Below are 24,423 nucleotides of genomic sequence, written 5' to 3'. Positions count from 1 at the left end.
TGTTTTATGTGTCTTTCCCTACATGTTAATTACACAAATAATACTAAGTAATATCTACAGGGGACTTAACACAGACTTGGACTTGTCAGGTACACTCTGCACATTTCCACACACGTTATCTCACTGATGTCTCAGCAACTGTATGACACAGGTACTGCTCCTCGTACTCCGTGTCACAGATGGAGAAAGAGTCACAGAAAGCTCAATGCCATTAAACTGTTAACTAGCAGCACCAGAATCTGAATGCCTGATCACAGACATGGCTACAATATTCACGGTCCAATCTCATTCTCTTCTACACAGGAAGATAAAATTATCAGCATTATCCAAAGCTCCTTAACTAAAGAAAGTGCAGTTTTCTGACTTTATAGGAAGTACAAACTGGAACTTAATCTCTGCCCAATGAGCTTCAGAACCACTCCAGCGAGGGTGCACTGCCCGCCGTGTCACTGCTGGACTGCAGACCCCTCCTCTGATCGGCCATGTTTACTTGCACCTGCCCTAACTCTTTCAGGGGCCACAGGGGCCTGATACCGTCTTACAGCCCCTCCTCCTCCACCTTTTATATTCTGCACTCAGTCAGTGAAACTGTGAGAAGAACTGAAAGCAATTACAAGGATGTCAAGAGCAAGGGAGAAAGAAACTGGACAAATATGAAGCCTGTACAAAAGTCCTTCTCACCCTCTCCCCGCCCTCCTCCAAACATTGCTAATCTACCTTCGTCATTACATCCATGCTCAGAACCTAGGAGAAGTGCCTAAAAACTACACCAGGGAAAACATGAGGAAAACATGTGGATCCCTGTCACGGGTCTGTGAGGAGCCACATAGAACACGCACCTGTTCACGGTCATGGCAGGCAGAGCACGCACAGACAAGACAGCACTCTTACAAAGTCAGTCTAAATTAAAACTTTCAACACCTTTCCCCACCGAATCTCCCAATCAGAAAAGCCAACGAGAGGCCAAACTGTCAGAACTGGGTCTTTTTCTTTTCTTCTCCTCTTTATTTTCAAAGCACATAATGGACAAAAATGGGAGAAGAAAAGTAGGGTCTGGGCAATCCACAAACTGGATAGCGGCCCCTAAGACAGCCACCAAAATCAAGAGTTGACTATATCCGAAACAGTGAAATGGCGTTTCATGGAAAAGCATCGTCATTGCATTCGATATATAAAAAAATTTTAATGGTTAAATGAAAAAGCAATTTAAAAGTCTACTTTTCTATCACTGAATTTGGGGACTCTCAGCTCTGCGTAGGGACTTTTGTAGCATTTAAATAATGATTATTCCTCTTAGTTCTCATTCTGATAGCTGAGAGAATCCTCAATCTTAAAAAACAAAAACAAACCAAAAAACAAAAACAAAAAAACTACCTTTCCCCCCAACGAATGCTCTTATCCCCCTAGCTCTGCGGAATGTAGGCTGCTTGTGCGTGAGGTGCCAGCGGTGCAGGCCGTCCGTGGTGAAGGGAAGGCAGGCCTCCAGACCAGCAAGAGCCGAAGGGACGGTGGCCTCAAGTCACTGCACATAAAATAGGTCTTTCTAAACACAGTTCTAGAAACACCTGGCTTCAGATGAAGGATCAGGAGAAAACCATGAAAGCACTAAGACCTCAAAAGAACCAAAATGAAAGCTTAGAGTGTGGCTGTCTTTCCAAAGTTAAACCCTGTGTGTTGATCCAAAATGAAAAGGATATGGGAGAGAAGATGAACTTTGAGGAAAAGCAACTTGATGGTGAGTAAGGCTTGGTGGGCATACCTGATACCTGGCGGTCTGATTTTCAGAACTGGGATGTCAATACTGATGTAATAATCTAAATAAGAGAAACAGGAAGTAGAGGTAGAGGGATGGCAGCACACGCTAGTCAAAGTATTCACAACACCCCTGAGCACGGGCTGGTGACGAAGACAGTGGTGACGGCACCACCAGCCGGGGGCACGGGAACGAGAGCCTGCGCTTAGGGCCAGCCTTTCGGGGGACACCCAGCCAAATACTCTAGAACGAAAACTTAGATTCAAAAACGTTACAAATGAAAATAATTTCTGTCTAGCAAACAGAAAATCTTGATCTACAAAGTAAAGAATACAATTTGGGGTGGATTCTAAGTTTTATTGTCTTATTCAGCTTGTTTCAAAGTCATCAGAAGCCTGGGGTGACCACATGTGACCTGGGCTCCGCACAGTCAAGGGCCACTCAACATCAAATTACTAAATTTAACTCAGTAGTTTAGGGGAACCAGAAATTGATTGGGCCCCAACTGTAGAATACTGATAATCTATAAAGTGAGCCTCAAATGCTCCTGAGGGGAAAGAATGCCTTCATAAAGAATGGCAAAAAGATCTAAAAGTGAAGGCAATTTGTCAAAAGAGATTATTTGATTACAAATCAAATAATTACAAAAAAAAAACAAAAAACAAAACAAACAAAAAAACAAATGCAAAGAAAAAAACCCAAAACCCTGTACATCAAAAGAAAAGGCAGATCCCCGGATTTAGCTAACTCTGGAAAGTCTTAAACTTTCTAAAGTTTAGCACAGACATTACAGAAAGCGAGTGCAGCCGTGCAAACACAGCAACTAACCAAAGTGCATTGAAAAGATAAGCACCCCGAAAAATCAGGGGACAACTTGGAGAAAATTAACATTGCCAAAACAAAGAACAAAAGGAATTACTGGAAGGAAAAATTAAAAGGAACACGATGTTAAATGCTAAGTAAAAGGGGCTCAGGAATGATGGTGTAACATTGTTCTTCAAGTGGTCTGTAAAGGGATTTACGGTCTAGGAGGGCAAGACTATGTTTTAGAGGAAACGAATGCTATAATCAGGAACAGAACGAAACGAGAAAAGAATCCTGGCCAGATGTGAGAAAACCCTGAAGCCCAAGCCCTCCCCAGGGTCTGGGGTCCCCACCTGGAACAAAAGCAAGTTTACACCCTGACGTGAACACAAGAGCAGACGCCCACTGGTAACAAGGGAAAACCTTTATCTGACAGAAGCAGACTTGACCGCTTCCGTAACTGGGATGGATACGCTTCTGCCCCGAAGGCTCCCGAGTCCGCGGCTCGGTTTCCTAGCCTGGCACTCTGAGCGGCGCTGCCCGGTGAGGCCGGCCCTCCTCACACCACTCCGAAGCAACGCTTCCCAAGACAAGGAATGAGGCTTGTCAATTACCTTGAGCTCCTGCAGCTGGTCAGGCTCATAGAGTTTGGGGGACAACGCCTGAGCCAGGAAGGCGTCCAGCTCCTGGCGACGCAGGATCCGTGCTCCAGGCCACTGCACCATATACCTACAGGGGGTGGACAGAGAGGGTCTGGTGTGAGGATGGAGCGCTCACCGGTCACACGCACAACCTGGCATCCAGGTTCCAAGGGGACTCGGGATGATACGAGCTGGGGGGCACCAAGAGCTCTTACCCAGCATCTCTATGTACACCAGATGACACCTGCTACAAATGCGTGTCTAATCACCTGGGCTGAACAGAACGTTTGCTTTCAGAGTGATTAAAATAGCACACCACATTTGCACAGACTGCAAACCAGCTGCTCAGTGATTTCTGATACAACTTCACTCTTGTAAGGTATTCAAACCCTGGAAACACACTGGAAGCATCAATTTACATGATTTATTTTTTTCAATTCAAGACCGGAATCCTGGGAGGCAGACTCTAGGTCCAAATAAGAAAGATGTGTCTCCTGACAAGGGGCGAGTGTTGCAGGAGACGAGTGCGCAGAAGAGGCTCCCACGCCGGCAGGTGAGCACCAGAAAGGGGTCCCGGGAACGAGAACTAACGCCGTGGCCTCAGAACCGGTGCCCGCAGGCCCTGCACACACTGACCTCCCAGGGCAGCCAGCAGTGTGGCGGGGGGGGGGGGGGGGGGGGGGTATCGATTTATAAATCTGCAACGTCCATGTGTGCCATCAGCCCGGGAGCTGCCAGGCGCCCACGCTCCTTCCCTTACTCACCTTGCCACATGTACTGCCTCTATCACAACCCTGGGGAACTGAGCAAAGGGGCGGCTGCTACGGCCCTGGCCCAGCTGTCCCCGAGAGCCCATGGGCCCAGCCCTGCACTCAGCAGACTGAAGGATGACCCAGCACGTTGCCGCTGATTAACTTATGGTGACGGACCCTGCGACCTCTGGCAAACGGCTCAGAAAGAGCAGAGAGAACGGCGACAGGCCTCACGAAGCTCTTCCCAGTCCTGTCTGCTAAAGAAGTTTTCTCAGAGCTTAAAATGAAAAATCTAAGTCGACAAAAGAGGACGAGTCGGTGTGGGGCCCACCTCATGTGGAAATAATCAATACTTCACGGGAGCACACACAACTGGGCAAAGCAGGGGTTTCTGACCAGCTGACTAAGACACGTATTTTTAAAACAGCCTGAGAGAAACACGGAAGAGTTCGCCAGGTGCCCGGTGCCTCTCCACCTCTGCACACGCCGCCTCCCATCATGCGGCCCCCATAATCCTGAGGGGCCACCGCTGTCCACGTTACAGGCGGGAGTCACAGGCACAGAGCTTATGCACTTTGCAGTGAAATTACAAAGGGCAAGGGGAAAGTGACGGTCATTTCAAGTAAGCGAAGAGTAGACCTTAAATCTCTATGGTATTTAGACGTAGATGCGTGTATCTGAAAGAAATGCAAAAGCTTTTCATCACTAAACTACTTGCAAGGACAAAGCCTCCAACCTTGTGACCCTGCCATGTGCAGCACAAGGTCTTACTGATTGTGGGGTTCTGTGCAAGAACCTGCAAGTGTGAGGGAAGCCCCCCACGACATCTGAGAAAGTTACTGTGGGAACACCTGTGCTCCGCATACAATGTCCTTTGCCTGCATGTCTGTGCTATACTATTTTTAGTTCTTCCTTTCTCAAAACTCTGATAAAATACACAGAACATGTGCCACCTTAACCACGTGCCAGTGGACAGTGAGGGCATCAGATCCGCCCACACTGTTGCTCGGCACCTCCCCCTCCCGCCCTCTCCCTCCTGTGAACCCAAAAGATACTAACGCCCCCCCCCCCACCCCAGCCACATGTTCCTTTTAACATCCTGAATGAGAAAAAAGGCTGTCTTGGGGACAGCCTGGTTTTCTCAAGATCTTTCTTGGTCTTCTTGGCAGCAAAGACTCAGAAGTCAATTTAGCTGAACAACAAACAGTCTTTTTGTTAGAATGCCTGATGTTTCCTCCACCTGGCTTTCTGGTCCTTTTGAAACAAAACCACCCATCCCCCGTTTCTCACTTCCATCCTCAGAAAGGCTTCCTGGACGTAAACGCTCAGACTAACTCACACCACGCAGGCCGTGTCCAGGGCATCACGGTGAGGAGTAAAGGGCACCAGGGCGACGGCCTTGCCTGTAGCCCTTGCCACACCGCTCCACCTGGGCAGACGGTGTTCCCGTTGCCTCCCGTTGCTCAGGGCCTGGGGCGGGAAGGTGTCTGGGGCTCCCTCTACTGCCCGCTGCTGCCCTGTCCATGCTGGGGAGCTGGGTCGGGGCAGGTCCTTGTGTGACCCTCCCAGAAAGGCTGCGTTCCTTAGGGTATGGGGACAGGCACCACAGGCTGCCTGTGTCCTGCCAGGGGGCTCAAGCCCTCCATTCCCTTAACTCATCTCCAGGCCTGAACCTAGCCGGCTCCTCAGGGGAACGTGAGCTCTCTGGGATGAGGGTCTCGGCCCTACCCTGGGAAGGCCCCCTTCTGCTCTGTCTCGGGCACTAGCTTCACCCCCACACTGAATCTCGGCTCAGGTCTGCACCCCACCCACTCCACCCCCCACTGCGGTCACAGTGTTGAGTTTGGGGCATAAGTGACCACCACTGCCTCCCTGCCCTGGAGGCAGGAACAGAACCTCACGGGACACAGGCACAGGCAGACTGAAAATCTATCGGGTCCCGTTTGCAAGCACTGCCTCCAGGGGCTGCCACCCTGTTAGTTCATGTGCCGTCTACATGATGGGATATCTGCAAACAAGTCGGTGTTCATGCCACATCCACCCAGAGGAAGACGAGAAGCCACCCAGGACTGGATGAGATGCGGTAACTAAACTTAAGCACGAGCCACGATGTTTTCCTGTCAGCAAAGCACATCATGGGGCAAGTGGCAAAATCTGAGTGAGGCGCGTAAACGAGATGTACGGACAGGACTTTTCCGATTTTGACAATGTCTTTGTTTTTAGAAACACACACCAAAGAGCTCAGGGGTAGAGGTGTCACACCCAAAACTGCCACTCAAGGGGTCTGGACGCATAAGCACACAGACACACAAGGAGAGCGACTGCAGTAAAACACTAACATGTGGGAAGTCGGGGTGAAGGACAGCAACAAACTCCTTCAACTCCTCTCGCAATCTGTTCAAGTTTGAAGTTATGCAAAAAGAAAGAGAGAAAAAGGAAAGAGAAAATTAAGGGAAGGGAAACACTTTTGTGGCCCACAGCCTGGCCTTGTGACTGCTGACCTCTGCCCCTGCCCACCCCCGTCCCGCCGCAAGCCACCAATGCCAAGGGTTTGTAGCCGCACTCCCACCGGCCTTCGCAGGGAGCTGGCCTCGAGCTCAGGTGCTCCTGTTGGCTGATCCGAGTCCTTGGTCTGCAGCAGAACCAACCTACTTGCCTTGGGTTTGCAGACCACTGACCTTGAGGGTGAAGGACGATACGGCCTGACCACACTCGAAAACACCTGCCACGGATGCCAGCAGGTCCATCCAGGGTCACGGCGACACAGAACCCACCGCCTGGGCACCGCTTCTCCTGCACGCAGCCCCCTCCCCACTCCCCACACTTTCCCCTTAAAAACCCACCCGCTTCGCCTGGACGGGGAAGATGGCCTTGGAGACATTAGCCTGCCCTCTTCCCAGGTTGCCGGCTTCCCGAGTAAAGCGACCTCTTTTTTCCCACCATCACTCGTCTCTCGAGTGTTGATTTTCCAGCGGAGAGTAGCCGAGCCTGAGGTCGGAACCAGTTCTGTCCAGCTATAGGTTGTCTGCTGGGCATCACAGGACCTCACTGCCCCCCACCCCAGGACTTAGGCCCAACCCCAGGGCCACGGAGGCACACATCAACCCTGACTCGCCCTTGCCGGGTCTCTCCACACACCCCCCCCTTCCTCCAAACCGTGAGGCCTCCAACTCAGCCCACCCACTTAACCAGAGCGTGTGCCGTGGAGCACCTGCATCCCCCAGCACCAGCCCATCCTGGAGCCCAGAGTGTAGAAGGGAGAACAGACCCTCTTAGTGGAAGCAGATCGGCCCGTTTACTGGTGCCCTGGCCCCCAAACCCCCAGGGACTTGTCCCGTGAACAGCAGTCCTTCACCTCTCCCTGATTCCCTCTCCTCAACCAGCTCCACCTCCTCAGGACCCGAAACCACGAGAGGCTTTCCATGCAGGAAACCCCAGGGGATTGCCCGTCTCCATAGCCAATCAGGTCACCCACCTCCCACCACAGTGCCAGAGCCTCTGGTGACATGGCCAGTCCCACTTACTAATCCTTCCATTCTCTACAAACCACAAAAAAAATCAACCGTAACGACTATCTTAAAAATGGGCACCAGGACAATCCTGAAATCTGGAAGTCTTGACAAGGGCCGTCTGAACAATGCCAGAGAGACGGCCTAGGAGGGGCGAGGACCAGGATGGAGACCAGGTGCAGAGGGCGGCCATGGTGCATCCCAGGTTGCGTGCACGGATGGCCAGGGAGGCCCCAGCACCACAGCGCCTCGTCCTGCTCCGAGTGCGGCCGTTCCGTCCAGGTCAGCCGCATAAGCCTCAGGTGAGGCAGACAGCATCCGCTGGGGTAAAGGCCACACACCAATTTAAACTTGGAAGAGAGAAGTACAATCGAACAAATTTATTCTTGCTAATTTGATCTCAGAGCAGCCGAAGTCTTCACCTCTAATGTTTGGCTACATAAGGTCTGTATTAATAAAAACAGGTCCATAAATGAACTTTCCATTCGAGAAACCAGAAGCTTCCAAACGAAGATCTAGTCTCTCCCACGAGCTAATTTTCAAAGCAGGTAAAGGGAAGAGCCTGAAGGAGAGGCTTCTAAATTAGTTACTGGCCTTCAAGCCTGTGAGGAGCTTAAGAAACGTCAGGAAACAAACACTCGGCTACAGCTGTGTCCTCCATCTTGTTCCTTGAGGGTGAGGAACAGGAGAACTAGTGGCCAGGAAGGAAAACGCAGAGGGCTGGGCCCCAAGGTTGCCAACAGGGGTAGGGTCCATATGTGCACTGTGCCTGCCTACTGCAAACACTCTGGGAGAGACTGGCAAATGGGGACTGTCTCCACCACTAGGAAGCAGGGCTGCTGGGAGAAAGGGGCCATAATATCTCTGTAGGGAAGGAGGGAGGTGCTCCCAGGATGATGGAGAACTGTCAGAAGAACAGAGGCCAGCCTGACAAGACCCCAGCAGGTGACCACAAAGCACCAGATCTAGTCTGCCAATAGTGGACTAGGGGCCACAGAAAAAGACAGAAGCTGTGAGTCTGCTGAGGCTGATGGAATGTTTAAACTGAGTGCCTCCCACAAAATGGGACAGAGCAGCCCCACAGGAGCCCTGCGAACATCTGCCTCTCCAAGTGGCCAGGGTGCAGGCACACAGCCCAGACAAGACCACAGCAACAGAGGGACGGCCAGTGTTTGGTGGAAAAACCAATCGGACTGGTCACCTCCAAACACAAAGAGAAAATCTTAAATGGACCCTGAAGTTCACACAGAAAGAAGGTATGATGTTGATTGTGATGACTGTATTAGAAAATGTCCTGATTTGTTAGACGGTCACACTGAAGTATGTGGGTTTAACAAAAAAGCTCTATTTTGCCCCCAACCACCAGCTCCCATTCTGCAACCGCCAGCTTCTTCTCTGTATATAGGAGTCTGTTTGTTTGCCATGAGCACGGAGTCCTGTACAACTGCTGAATCAATGTGTTGTATGCCTGAAACTAACATAACGTTATATATCAGTTACACTTCGATAAAAAAAAAAATCGAACTCTTTAAAAAAAAAAAAAAAAAAAAAAAAAAACAACAACAACTCTTTGTATTGTCCTTGCAACCTTTTCCCAAGTTGAAAATTGGTTCAAAAAAACCCTCAAAAACCTACTGAATCTAATACAGGTATGCATGCCAACTGAAATTAACTCCCAGACACCAAGAGTGTCCACACAGACTTAAGGGGGCCGTCAGCTGAGGACACGGAAGCATGCAGCACCCCAATCCGGCTTTCAATCCTTCTCCAAGGACAGGAGCCAGCCCCCTGGAAAGGGCAGGGTCCAGGACTAATCTTGTGGGGGGCAGAAAGCAAGAATATGCCGGGGGCACAGACGACACAAGGGCCCATGGAATGAGCACTCCAAAGCCTGACCTGGAACATCTGAGTAACCAAATCAACCACACATCAAGTTATAACCCCAGGAATTAAAACAGATAACCTCAAGTCCACACTACTCTACACGTGATTAAATACATGCAGGGAGAGATATGTTTTCCCTACAGAGCTCCAAACAATACATAATATGTACAGCCTTCAAAATCTTTAAGATTTAGAGGATAAAGTACATTTAAAATCATTATGGTTATTTCCAAAAAATACATGTTCACCAAATACACCTGTTCTGCACAGACCACCCAGGATCAGTTCAAACCCACGCCACGCTGCCCCAGACTGTGTTCCCACAACACACACGACTGTGGCGGGGGGGGGGGGGGGGGCAGCCACACCTAACCTACCGTAGGACGCAGCACAGCACCGTGAGATGGGTGGGCACGCTGGCCGGGTTGAGCATGGCTGGCGTGTCCGACCTCATGCAGGCCAGGAAGGCCCTCATCCTGCGGTTCTTGTCCTCCACTGCCTTCCCCAGCCACAGCCGCTTCAGGTTGGGGCAGGTCCACTCCCTGAAGGCCAGCGCTTCCACCAGTTCCGGCGTCTGCGGAGACTTCCCTTTGTAAGCTGCCCACTCTTTGATGATCACGGGGGGAACTGGAGGGGAAGAGCAGAGGAAGACCATTTACACCCCGGCTCAGCCACTGGAGGCCGAACAAACCAACCCTCCAGTAATCACAGTCTGAAGGTGCCACTGCTCACACACCAACGCATTCTCTCATCAGCAAGCCACCGGCCACCAGTCCTCAGGTCTAGAACATTCTGTCCCCTACGCACACTTTCGTGGCACATTCGGATTTCCAGTCAGGCTACCGATAAATTTCTTCTCGACCAAATCATGACTTGACTTCCCCATATAACTAATACGTATAAATCAAAGATGTTAGAAAAATTTTATTATTTCAATCCATTAAGTTCTAATAGTAACAACTGGCAAAATTTACAAAAGTATGTGATTATCAACATATCCTGGGAAATCCAATTTAGATAGCTCATCTTTTTCTACATAAACAGATACTTTCACTAATCAGATTTCAGAAGTAATTTGCACTTGGTGCCACTTCGTGTAAAGGTCTCCTTCCACAAACGTTGATTAGTAAGCATAAGCTACCCCAGAGTGAGACCCCAAAAGCCTAGCAAGGCGGCAGGAGCAAGTCAGTGTTCTGAAATCCCAGTGACATCAGCTTACAGTAATTCTATTCAGGAAGACTGAAGACAAAGCATAAAATTCCCCATTTTATCTCAAAACAGGCAAGAAGGTCCAAGTTGATGTAACAGAAACAACAGTGGCCTCTCATCTACAGTTGCTTTACCACTATTTGAGTTCAGTTAATTCTTAAACCACGACATGCACCATTCCCCACATCATTCTGAATGAAGTCGGAATGAAGCGTGGCAGGAGAGACAGTGCAGACCAGGGAGAGAGCACGTCCCAGCCCCTCTCCTTGGCGCTAAGGGACAGGCCGACGCTGGGCTCGGGGTGTGCACTGCCAGGGAACTAAGGCTCACTTCGGTCCGTGACCGTCGGAACAGAAGCAGGGTGGCGCAGTGACTCCCCGGGCACCTTCCACAAGGCCGTTCTATCCAAATGGCAGCACCCAGGCGGGGCTCATGTTCCCTAAAGTAGTGCCCAAGGCAGACAGGAGACTGAAGGCCCAGACTCTGCCCACCTGCAGCCCCACCCCTCCCACCGGCATAGGGTCCTGCGGGTCGTCGGCAGCTGCCCAGCCCCAGACAAGGCAGGGAAAGTGGGCCGCAAGGAGCCCAGGACTCCCACCCCAGGAGCAGGCTGCTGGAGCAGGGGTGCAGGTCAACAAAATTCCCCCAAATCGTCCTCTTACAAAAAAGTTACTGTTTTGTCACAGGGAAAAAAGCCCTTTCATTCACATTTGAGTATCTTAGTGTTTAAATATCAAAGGAAAATCTAAAACACATAAAATGGTTGTTTTAAAGTCCATCAAGTCCAAACAGATACACATGTATATATAAATACATGCACCTTTGTATTCATCCTTACTTTTAGATGCCGGCCACACCCCCACGCAGTCCCCACTGCCCAGCCGACCCTGTCCTTGGACTCACAATCTAGCCCCACGCCTGCCAAGCCCCAGCATACTCGGCACACACAGGGCGGCCATCATCGCCACGAGGTCCCCTCTGCCCGACTAGTGTCAGGGGCTGGCAATCGTCAGCTCCAGATAAACAGGCCAAGGTTGGTCACAAAACAAGCCCTTATGACCAGCAGGCTGTGTGTCCACTGGTTGATCCACAAAGCTAATTTTCATGCCAAAAAAGCAAAAACAAATCTATTCTGTAACATACTCCTTTTTGTGGCAAAGACTTAAAGGCGATGATTAGATTTTATCTTTGGTTGTAGGATTAGCTAATGTAGCTCCTCTCCCTTTCTCCCCACCACACGTGCACGCCTACACCCGTGCACACGCGCACACACACACACAGGCTGGCTGCCCAGTGCCCGGTCTCTGATCTGACGCCCTCTGGAGGCGTCCCCACGAAGTCCGTCTCTACCTGCGCCTGTGACCTCCCCTCCATCAGCTCCATCTCCACTGCTTTCTAACACCTTCCATGGTCATCCCACTTTATCAGTTCCTGCTTTCACCTAGAAACAGGTTTGGGGAGGCACGCCTGGGTGGCTCAGTCGGTGAACCTGATCACGGACCCAGGTCATGATCTCGCAGTTCATGGGTTGGAGCCCCGCGTCAGGCTCTGTGCTGACAGCTCGGAGCCTGGAGCCTGCTTCAGATTCTGTGTCTCCTTCTCTCCCTGCCCCTCCCCTGCCCACACTCTGTCTCTGTCTCTCTCTCAAAAATAAACATTAAAAAAGTTAGAAATAGGGGCGCCTGGGTGGCGCAGTCGGTTAAGCGTCCGACTTCGGCCAGGTCACGATCTCGCGGTCCGTGAGTTCGAGCCCCGCGTCAGGCTCTGGGCTGATGGCTCGGAGCCTGGAGCCTGTTTCCGATTCTGTGTCTCCCTCTCTCTCTGCCCCTCCCCCGTTCATGCTCTGTCTCTCTCTGTCCCAAAAATAAATAAAAAACGTTGAAAAAAAAATTAAAAAAAAAAAAGTTAGAAACAGGTTTGGGGAGCACATACTCATTCCTGAGGTCAGAATGCTTATGGTCCAGGCCCCATAGAGAAGGGGGCTGAGCCAGCTGCTCACGCCCACCTGTCCCCCTCCCCTGGGGGCCCGCCCCCCAGCAGCCCATGCATAGGGCGGGCTCAAAGGGCCCCACATGCGCCTACACCTCCAGAGAGCTGCTGTGCACACGTACTCCCAGCCGGCAGAGGCTTCGGGGAAGTACCGGAGATCCAGGGAACCTGCTCTGCGCCCACCAAGAGGGAGGCAGGAGGGGGCCTTGCTCCCTGTGATGGAGGGTCTCGCATACTCACTTCCTCTCATCTCCACTACTTATGAGCAGCTCAAATCTAATTTTGGAAATGCATGTCTAATTTAAGAAAATCAAGGTGTAGGAACACAAAACTTTGTTCCAAAAACAAAAGCAAAGCTGTCCTGACTTGCTTTATTTTTAACCTATACGTATCTGTTTTCGGAGATCTTGTATGCCACCACTTACTAGTGGTGAAACCTCCGACGAGAAACCTAACAGACATTTATAGGATACCTTCTATGTACCAAATAGGGGTGGGGGACATGGGGCTGAGGGGCCAACCCCCATGTGCCACACCACACTCAGGGCCTCCTTAAACCCTGAGGCCCAGCCTTGGGACCAGGATAGGGAAAAGGGCCAAGGACACCCTTTAACACAGTCTTGATGAGGACACACGAGGCTCGCAGCCATTCACAACCGTGTGAGATCAACTACAGGCTCGTTACCCAGGACTGACTAATTAAAGACTAGTGCTGATAAAGAATCCCAGGAACATCCATTTCCAGGGTGACAAACGGCTGCCTCTGTGTACAGGTATGCGCCCCCCCCCCCCCCCCCCACAGAATGTGTACAGCCCTCCCCGGCCCCACCCAGGACGGAGGGCTCGGGCTCTGTGACTCTACTCACAGAACAAACAGATGAGAGTGGCCAGCTAACAGTAAGCCATCTGGGCTCTTACGTCTGCAAAAAACACTGGTTATATGGGGACTGCATATGGGGACTGGGTTATTAAGAACACAGTGAGCATACATGTCTGCCATCCAGGCAAGAGCAGTGGGATATAAAAGCATGTCCATGACGACTCCATTTTAGAAAGACATGTTCAAAGATGTGACCTCACGCCCAGAGGTCAGCAAAGCCAGCTGCTATTGGTGAATAAACCCATGCCACCATCAACAAATACCCATCTCGGCTTTTCCACTGACAAAAAAAAACTCACCATTTCAGGCAGACTTGAAAACACTCAACATGAGATCATCTTCCTTTGCTTATGCTAGAGCAAAAACCCCAAGGTATCTGTTTTCTGTATTAGTAGAGGCTACTGCACCTTCTTTACAGAAAGTACCTCTGCAAAACACAATTTGGGGACATAAAACACTATTACACCTAAGCTGTCCGTGAGAACCCGTTTCCATCAGACATTAACCACGGTCCACGGTATCACATATAAACACATGACCACCAGCTATAAATGTTATAATGCCGACTTGGGATCCATCCCAGACCAGGAATAACGAAAATGTTTCATTCTGCAAGCCAATTTCAACCAAGCGGTGGTGGCTGCCTACGAGCCACGAGATGAAGGACATCTCTGAGCTCAGTGCCAGAGCACCGTGAGCAGTGGCCACACCGGCCACCGGCCCAGCGTGCAACACAGGTGCGGCTGAGGGGAAGATGGAGACAAACACCCCCCACGACTGCAACCGGCTGGACCTCTGGTCTCTATACAGGCGTGTGTGCAAATGTGCATCGGGGGCTCAGGGCGGGGGTCGGGGGGTCCTGGTCTACCTGCTGCGCTAACTAAGGTCACAGAAAAACAACAAAACCACACATATATGTAAAAACAAACTCTGGTTCCTTCGCATCAACGCAGATACAGAAAACTGGGCACAATGGCGGCTGTTCCTTTCTTCTCGTGGGACACTGCCATGCGGGGTGGTGGGGTCCAGCTGGCTCTCCACTTCCTCGTGCGAACAGGTGTGGGGACACCCTCCAGGACTCGTAAGCCACAGACCACACACAACGTGTGGTTACAGACCATGCCCGCAACTATTCCTGTCCTCACTTTCCCCACATACATCATTCCCAGGGCATCAGAAGCTTGGGAGTTCAAGGGCCTATGACAAATACCGCTCTGAAAAAGTGCCCCACAGCACTGCCACCGAACACCCCCCTGAACACTGCCACTGAACACTGGCCCACAGCACTGATCCACAGGCTCGGGTACTCAGAGGTCCGTGAGGAAAAGAGTTGGTAATGCTACTTCTGGAAAGCTTCATAAAATACAGAAATTCAGATTAATATAAACAGCCTTTGTAAAATCATGGAGAAAATGTTTATGATAACCAATCTCCACACATTCTAAAACAGCACACTGACGTTGGCCATATTAAAGTATTTTGTTTTATAATAGAATCCATGTGGGGATGCCTGGGTGGCTCAGTCAATTAAGCATCTGACTCGCTCAGGTCACGATCTTGCAGTCCATGACTTCGAGCCCCATGTCAGGCTCTGTGCTGACAGCTCGGAGCCTGGAGCCTGCTTCGGATTCTGTGTCTCCCCCTCTCTCTCCGCCCCTCCCTGCTCATGTTCTGTCTGCCTGTTTCAAAAGTAAACATTAAAAAATTTTATAATATAATCCATGTGAACCAATTTAATTTTACTCATTTTTCATCAGCAGTCCCAATTATTTGACACAAAATTTCTATAGCAAATTGGAACACAAAAAAATCCATGTTCCCTTTGGCTTTTCCTGATGATTTATAAAATGGAGACTCTGGGGAAATCCTTTCTAAAATAGTACTCAGGTACATAAACTTGCTTCCTACAGCCACAAATCCATCTCCTGTGTCTGTAATTTATATCCACTTGTTTTCTACAAGCCTGTCTCTATCATTTACTTAATTCTGAGGTCCTGGGGAGTCTTTTACAGAAAACAGAGGCCAGTCTTCGTAAGTGGACAATAATTTTAAACTGTGCACAGCACAAAACTTTACCTCCTGGGTTTTCTCCTCATCAACTACAGCTGAGGAGTCTTGTTACCCTGCAGTCTTTTTGGAACCTGACCCTTTCTTCCAGCCCCTCCTGTTCCCCTTGGCCGGGTGAGGGGCAGCTGAGGGGTGCTGCCAGGAGGCAGCCAGGCCAGAGCCACCAGCAGGCCAGGAGCGTCACGCTCCAAGCCTCCAGCCTCCAGCCGGGGCGCCGGCCCCAGGCCCAAATCCCAGCAGCCACAGAGGCAGCTCCCTGGTCCTGCCTTGCCCCAGAGCAACTGCGCTGTCCCCATCCAGCACCCGGGGCAAAGCGCTTGTGCCAGGTCTGTGGTCTTCCGCTTGGCCTGCTGGAGGGGCCTAGGGCCCCTGATGGTGACTGCAAGCAGCTTACTGTCCTAATGAACAAGATCCTGATGAATTTCCTAACAGTAACACGATGGAGACCAGGGATGGGCACACAGAAAATAAACTGCCAGCATGTAATTCAGTATGACTTTCACAGGCCAGAGTTTTAGGGACCTGAGAGTGGATGTCCTGTTTTAACCATATGATGACTTTAGAAAGGAAGCTTGGGAAAGTCACACGAGCACTCGTATGTCATGTACACTGTATGGTATGTAGACCGATTGAGAGACCACATTTCCAAACAGATATAGGTCTTAAATGTGACCAGAGCTCGGTACTTCTAAACAACCCTGTAGACTTCCATATGCTCTCAGACTAGTCCTCTGACAACAAAGCTGTTCTGGGGAAGCCCAGTGGTCACGGTGAGCCTGCTGAGCCCACACTGGCATGTACAGCATGCTGACACCGTGCTGGATCAGGAGCCTCAACTGCCACAGGAGGCGGGCTCACCTGGGGCCCACAGAATGGACGGCGGGACCAGAGGGCATCTGAGAACCAAACCTGGCCCAAAGACCTCACAGCACACAGTCAGTGTTTTCAGAATCTCCTGCAAAGTGCTACTGACCTCATTTCATCCGCAGACAGTCTAAGAGTGGCCATAGGTAAAATGGGGTTTTAACAGGCTCCTCTGTCAAAGCTCGCTGACCGGGGCCTCCTGAACAGCTGCCTCCTTCCAGCACGACCAGCATTATCACCCTCACCTCATCCAGAGTCCCAAGAACTTGCTTCCTAAGGACACTGAGATGTAGTCACTTAGGACACAGCTCAGGCAGGAAGTCCACGGCAGGGGTGTCACCACACTGGCGTTCAGAGTCGGCTGGCATCTAGGAGTGGGCCTCAGGAAACGATCGTGGCGCAGTGTCAATGAGCCGCGTCAGGTCACCGGTGCACATTCGTCTCCTGCACAAGGTTTGCTCCGAGGGAGCGGACAGTGTTTGGGCTCAGAGCTCACAAAAGCTCTGAAGGACAAAACTCTTCCCTGTGGAGAGCTAGCACTCCAGTTAGCGGGACAGCCGGCAAACAGCAGCACGAATTACCGACATAAGAACCTTCTCCATAGGCTGTTTTCCCTTATTAATACGACCGAGGCATGAAACAAATCCACAGGTCCCCGAAAAGACCAAACAGGCCTGGGTTCCAAAGCTGCTCCTGAGGGAGCGAACTAAGACCTCTCTACTTGTAAACTGAGAGGTCAGATGGACAAACCTCTCCACCTAGAGGTCCACGGTTCTCTGTAACGCACATTAGTCACACACTTGTCTGGGTACCACCGACGTGCCAGGGCTGCCTCAGCTCCACGTAGGCAGGGGCACCCCTCTTTTCCCGCTGCCTCCGTTCGTCACCTGTCCCTACCCAGCCCATCCTCCTGAACAGAAACGTCACTCTTACCTCACCTTCAGTGGCTTGCCCGTGGTCGCTGACGCAGAAGTCAGGACCCACTTTCTTTCGTCACTTGAGCAGAAAGACCGCAGCACGCTCAGCACCAACATCCCCCAGAACGTCCACCGGTCCACGCACCCCCATGCATGAAAGCTTCAGGGCTGGCAGAGCCCATCTGTACCATCCCCCCACCCCCTCCTCTCTTCACTGTCCTAGCCCCGAGCCCTGACCCGTCCTCCCTCCGCAGTGCCAGATCCCACCACATGGGGCACACACACACCCGGCCTGCAGCACAGTGCGCTGCTCTCTCACTTATGCCCAGGGGGTGCTGGTTTGTGCGGTGAGCACTGTCCCGTGCCTCCTGCTCGCCTGCTGCCTGCCCACAGGCCAGCCCGACACCTGCACCGCCCAGGGTCACAACGCACGCACAAGGTGGAGAGCAGTTCTCATTTCCCACCCATCCCCCACACCCACAGCTCACCGGCGGCAGAGAACCCCCAGGAAAGGAGGGGCGCGAGCAGAGAACACCCACCCACCCGGACTGCTCTACAAGGCTGTGGGCACTGCAGAGGGGACCCATCCTGGAGACCACCTGAGGGTCCCAAGCTGTGATCACTGAAAACTTCCAGGGAAGGTGCTAAATAACAGTAAGTGTGTTTCTGGAACAGAAGCAAATGAGGAAAAGACCAGCTTTTACCACCAAAGTCAAAACGGTGCGCTGGAGCCAAGGACGTGGCAGGAAGTGGGGCTGCCCAGGGCTCTGCAGCAGCTGGCAGGCCAGGCCCAGGAGAGAAGCAAGGGGCCTAGGGTGCTCAGGGCTGGTGGACACTGGAGAGGAGGTCACAGCTACGGGGCCCAGGTGGCCGGTGCGGAAAAGTGGCTGACCCTGTGCAAAGTGAGAAAGCAGATGCGTCCACCAGGAACGTCCCGGCCACGCAGAGCCGGCTGACGATGCTCGGTGTCTCCCGTGGCACCTCCAGCCCCAGTCAAAGTGGCAGATGTGTCAGCAGGGGCTGCAGAGCTCAACGGCCATCCTCAAATGGCCTCACTGACAGAGGCTTCATTTTTTTACAGAACCACATTTTGGCACGGTAATCAGAAACAAGACATCAGGATCTACGGATCAAGTTTTCAAAGTTGCCAGAATCTCTCCAGGTTAGAGTCCAAAGGTAAGACCCACTGTCACCTGCGTCCCCGAGTGCCACCCGACTGCAGCACGACCAGGCCCACGCTGCCCCAGTACACACGCAGGGGATTCGTCCCCAGACAGCCTGCGCTGAGGGGATGATCTGGTGACCTACTCTCCACAGCTGAGGATATTCTTAATTCAGACTGTACATTTTGGAAAACTTTCCTATATTTCCTAAGAAATATACAGTGACTTTTACACTCCCTACGTTAGCAGATAAAATTACCCAGAACAGAAAGGCACAGTTCTCCCCGAGTATTCCACCGGCCCACTCGCTGGAAGATGGAAAACACGCGCTCTGACCTCAGCTTTTGCCAGCATGTCAAGCAGCACCTTGTGTCCCTCCACTCCACTCCCCTCCACCCCAGGGTCGGTCGGGTACAGCCCTGGAGGGAGACCGCTACCAGGACCCTGTCTGCCGCGGGCCGTGCGCAGTGCGCAGGTACGCGCCACCCGCACAGAAGCAGCTGCAACGCGGTGAGGTCCTCCCCGGGAACACAGACTCTGCAGTCCGGACGCGCCTGCGGACACCAGAGCAGATGCCACTGTCGCCCTGCCGGGACGCGCTAGCCACGGCGAGATGGCGCCCGTCTAGACCGTTTCCAGCTCAATGTCCAGTTTAAAGTGGAAACGGTTTACCAAATAGACACCATGACTGGAATGTTACTGAGGAAAACAGCCCGGGGCCTGTCCTCCTCTCCGAAGGGCCCCGTGAAGCCCACCGTCTCACGTGGGGACGCTCAGGGCGAACTCAATCACAATCCTCTAAGGCTTTAGAAAATGCACAAGAGATTACGAGGTACCGAGGAAAACAAACAATGGATTTCACAGTACATACATTCTGGTGGAAGTCTGTTCTTTCTAAAAGCAAGTCTCTCAGTTTTCTTTCTGCTTTCTGCCAAGCTAAACAGCACTCCGTAAACATACTGGCGAACTGGCCTATAGAGCAGGGCGGCGGGAGGCAGGTCTTTGCTGGCTTCATCTTCAATAGAAACAGCAATTTTGATTTCACCCTTTGCATGGAAGAAAGCAGAATAATATTGCACATTTTTCATGTTGAATTCACAACAAACTCACAGAAATATACTGTATTATCTCCAGTTAACGACATTGCAATTCCATTCCACATCAATGCTTAACCACTTGTGTGCAGCAGGATGTTTAGGGAGTTCATTAGCAGTTGTCAAAACATATGCTCAGAGAGTCAAAATAAAATCTATGTGGTTTCATCCTGAATCTGGAACCAAAGCATAAGAAACCACAGACGATCCCCAAGTCTTTGAAACCATCTAGATAGATAACAGCAGACAACAAATAGAATAGAAAATGCTGAGAACTTGCAAACTTTACTATGAGTCATGAAATTCGTAATTTTTAATGGCCTATGTACAATCCAAGAAATGAGTATCCTGAAAACAAAATGGTCAAATTGTCTTCACTAAGCACTTCCGTAAAACACGGCCACGTGCAAGCACGGTCCCCCTGCGGGCACTCTCTTCAGTGCTGTCTGATTTGCGAGGCTTTGGCACGTGGCCGGCCTCGGCACAAGACGAGGGGCCATGTGTCCCACACCTTCGTGGGGGCAGGACCTCTGTGGCCCCGTCTGTCTCAGATGTGCTAGGGAGTCAACATACATCAAGAGATTCGGCAGGAGTTTTACTCAGTTGTATTCCTAATGTAAGAACGTCCATATGACCTCCAATGGCTGTTAAATTTATCGATACGTATCTTTCAAGAATTCCATAGTATGTGCTCTTTGTTCACATAAATTTAATTTCAAAATTGGTCTCTCCCTATCCTCACGAAGCCGGCACCGCTGTGTGGTGGGCACTCTCTCCAGGCCCCTGGCTCGGCTGGCTGCCTGCGTGAGCGTGAAGCCTCGCCCACCGAGGACATCTTGGCCTGAAAATTTAATACCTAGAGCCACGCAGCTTGCAGGAAACGGCGTGCCTGACAGTCTAAGCTTTCCCTAGCATACAGAAAAATTTTAGGTGGCATTTTAAAATCTGAAAAGATAGTTGTTTACTTTTGTCAACTACAGTCACTTTATTACTATTTGCCCTTGAGATAGATCAGTGAGTGGTGGAAGAGGACAAGCCACCTGTCACTCAGACCGTCCCCAATCAGACCACAGCGGGCAGGGCAGAAGCACAGGGGTCCGGGACCTCACAGCCCACACAACCCCACGGCACAGGGCGCGATTTCCCCCGAACCTGGGCCCCTTTAAACTCAACAAGTCCTTCTCCCGCGAGAGGAACTTTCCACTTACCCTTATAATATGCGTTGCCCCTGAAAAATAAAATGTTTACTTCACAACCATAATTTGAAAAGCGAAAGCATACGTGCAGACCCATAGCAAATAGTACGTGAGACTTGGAGGCAACCGTAATTTAAAAATAAATGACAGGAGCTGAGTTACTGTGGTGCCCTTTGACTGATACAAGCGAGCGACACTCGGGTTGGCCGGTTAACGGTCGCAGCCACGTCCAACTGCTGTGGGGCAGGGGGCTTCTGACTTACAGACCCCGCTTTACAAACCACAGATGGATTGCAAAACAGGGAGAAAAACATCTGATGATCTGTGGTGGTACAGACACCGATGAAAAGGTGTTAAAAATACAGGATAGCAATAAACCAATTTTACATGAAAAATCTGGTCACCAAGGTTACATGTTAAATTGTGGGTCTAGGGTTATAAACACCAACATAAAGACTACAAATCACTGAGAAAATTTAAATGGACACATAGATCCATTCAAGACACCAGGATTCAAAACCAATGCCACGCTGGATATATATTTAAGCGTACATTTGTTAAGACGTTACTCAAGTGGAATTATGACACTATGTAAACAGAAAACTGCATTTTCTGACCGCTAACGTGTTACACAATCCCGTACTGGATTTTCTGTTCAGTGCCATAGAAGCTGCACTCGACAAGCAAGCCCTCCAGCGGCCACTCCAGAGGGGCACTTCCAGGACACATGACAGAACAGGTCTTGTATGTGACATCAAATTAAACCTAACATTAGAGCATCAACACGGTGCAAGAAATGTTGAAATTAGAAATAAATTTACAAGTCAGAAAATAACACGATGTGCCATTAATCTGAAGTTTCAAAAGTATTTTATACCAAATGGAAGGGAAAGTAAGATTTTCCCAAGTTCTCCGACTGCATTTACTGGTACACATTTCCGCCCTTTCCAGGTTTGGGAAGCAGAAATGCATTCCATTTCAGATACCTGCCTGGTAAGACAGAAAACGCCCGCCGTACCTTGGTCAGGACGTGGAAGATGTAGGGGTACATCAGCCCCTTCTTGTGCCGATGCTCTGCCACTCTCAGGACCTCAGGCGCCACCGGGGGCAGGGGCGGTGTGGTGATGTCCATGTGGTTCCGTGTGGGCATGGACAGCAGGCACGGGATCGGCTGCACAGTGCCCATCTGACTCCCCTTCCCTTCAGCGAGCTGGCTGCCCGAGGAGGCCGTAGACGAGCCTTCTGTCTGCAGAGCCACAGGCAGGGGAAGGGGGGTTGGGGGGGAACAAGTCAGCTCATGTTTTCCCTTCTTTCACCGTGCCCCTGTGCAAAGGACCACTCCCCAAAGACAGGGATGGGAGCTGCCCCCTGAGCCCCGGGGGGGGGTGGGGTGCACCTTCTGCCGGGTGACCCCCCTCACATGACTAGTCCCCAGGGGCCCTGAGGGGGGAAGTGGCATTCTGTGGTTGCTGACCCCTGGGAAGCCACCCTGTCCCACCTGCTCCGTGTGGCCCATGTGGCCCATCCGTGTGATTCAAGTTCCGTGGAGACCCTGCCTAGTGCCAAGAAGGCAAGGTCCTCTGCCCAGATGACAAAGGGGGTGCCCGGAAAGGCTGTGTCCCTGCCCAGCAATGCACACAACAGGGGCTCACACCTACTCCTCACCACCACGGCCGGCAGTGGGAGAATAAACAGAAACCCTAACTTGGGCATTCTCTTCTGTCATTACAAAGCCCCAAATTAAGTACGCACAGGAAACCATTTACCAAAAATTAAAGCAAAAAACAAGCTAATTCCATTAAAACTGAGGAGTCAGACCTACATGACAGAAACATGTACACAGTAAAACACTATGAAAAAATACCCACTCAGTAACAACCAACCGCCAAAACAGAATGTGTGCAAGCTGCACAGGAAAGGGTGAGTGGGGGACTCAGGGATGTAGGGTGGCAGGCAGCAGCTAAGGACATGGAGGGCAAAGGGACACCCTTCCTGTTGTCTTTATAAACTGTAGCCAAGTCCAAACTGTTTGCTGAGACCAATTATTATTTGCACAATAAACGGAGTTATTCTTTCTCATGATAAATGCTGGAAATAATAATTGCATATTGCTTGACTTTGTGCCAATCTAAGGAATACACATTTCTCTGTTTTGATACAAAACATTATTCTTTACAATGGTATAGAAGTGCTTAACTTTATCCTTTAAAACACAAAGTACCAAAACTGGTCTTAAAAAAAACTCAAGGATAACTCATAAGTGTTTTCTATACTCTCCATTCAGAATACAGACACAATAATAGCTAAAAATTTTGGAAGGTGCTTTGCTAAAAACCAGCATCCAGCAAGCATTTCTGTTGCTTATTGATAGGATAACCCTTCAAAAGCGAAGAGTATTTCAGAGTCTTAAATGAATTTCCTACATTGTGTCACCTTGTACAGAAAACAAGTCCTCTCCTGCTAGAGACGGGCACATCCTAAGTGACCGCATGTGGGAACAGACGTGACTGTAGTTAAAGGTATTTCTAGATATCACTAGCAACAGGCAGAGGCAGACCAAAGGGGGAATGGAATTTACTTTATTTTCATCTTTAATGTGCACATCCCAAGTGATTTCTCATTTAATCCCCACAAAACCCTGCAGGAGGCGAGGACTCTGCAAGGCTTTGGGTCTTGACAAAAGCAAGTGCCAGCAGATGGGAGGATTTCCACCAGGCCCTCAACCCGCCCTGTGAGACAGTAGGATGCCCCCCGTTCCCCTTCCCTATCTCTGTGACCCCGTCCCCTCACATCTATGACCCTATCCCTCACACCAACCTCTATGAACCCCTCCCCACCATGTTGGTGACCCCAACCCCCCCACACACTGACATCTGCGACCCCTTCCCCCATACCAATGTCTGTGACCTCCTCCCCTGCACAGACATCTGTGACCCCCACCCCCATGTCTGTGACCCCCTCACCAATGTGACCCCTTCCCCTCCCATCCCCAAAATGTGTGACACCCCCATGCCAGTGTCTCTTACTCCTAACATGCTTTAAAAGAGAGAGTACTCTGCTTTAAACCAATTCCTAACATCACAGGCTCAAAGAGTCAGAACGTGAAGGAATAAATGCCAACCCACTACCTTTGTTTGGTCTCCTGGGTCTCCCCGTGCTTGCGGCTCTGAGTGGTTTCCCGTCTTCTCCCAGCCAATTTTGTTCCCACTGATATGGCTGAACATAAACAAAAGGAACATGGTTACTGAATGGCGTGGGCCTTCCACCACAGTAGCCCATGTGGAGCCCACAGACTCAGCGACACCTCAGCTTTACTGACCTCGCCTCCCCCAACAAACCACCTCCGGAGACAGCCCTACGCTGGGGGTGCTTTCGGCCTACTCGGTTGGGCAGCAACAGCCACTCCCTGGAAGAGGAAACACACAGCACCTAACCCAACCTCAGCACCCGCCTCAAAGATGACAGGGTGGGCCACAGAGCAGGCAGCACAGCCCTGCCTCCAAGGAGTTCAGTCGTCTTGGAGAAACAGGATAAAACAATCACACTCCACTGAGAGATATCAGGCAGAGGAGGATTAAATGTTATCTGGCTCGGATATTCCTCATCATTCATAAATATGTGTAACGTATCACGTGCTGAAACCAGACACGGGGCGCCCGGCCTGTTCTCTGAGAGGCCCTGGGAGCGCAGGGACGTGGCCC

At 50.8% G+C, this 24,423-nt stretch overlaps 1 protein-coding gene across 2 annotated transcripts in view; it reads right to left on the bottom strand.

Annotated features, from left to right (window-relative positions):
- The window catches only part of FAM120A (family with sequence similarity 120A), a 97,288-nt gene that overhangs the window by 14,670 nt on the left and 58,195 nt on the right, over window positions 1–24,423 (bottom strand). For both annotated transcript variants that reach the window (XM_023243207.1, XM_023243206.2), the window contains exons 8-12: window positions 23,851–23,938; window positions 21,741–21,968; window positions 19,304–19,478; window positions 9,721–9,970; window positions 3,172–3,286 (exon numbers count right to left, since the gene is read on the bottom strand). In XM_023243207.1, the coding sequence (XP_023098975.1) occupies window positions 3,172–3,286; window positions 9,721–9,970; window positions 19,304–19,478; window positions 21,741–21,968; window positions 23,851–23,938 (856 nt within the window). The remainder of the gene's footprint in view (window positions 1–3,171; window positions 3,287–9,720; window positions 9,971–19,303; window positions 19,479–21,740; window positions 21,969–23,850; window positions 23,939–24,423) is intronic.

Source organism: Felis catus, chromosome D4, assembly GCF_018350175.1.
Source record: "Felis catus isolate Fca126 chromosome D4, F.catus_Fca126_mat1.0, whole genome shotgun sequence".
Taxonomy (NCBI): domain Eukaryota; kingdom Metazoa; phylum Chordata; class Mammalia; order Carnivora; family Felidae; genus Felis; species Felis catus.
Note: the sequence above shows the minus strand (reverse complement) of the source record. Positions and strands in the feature narration are given on the sequence as shown.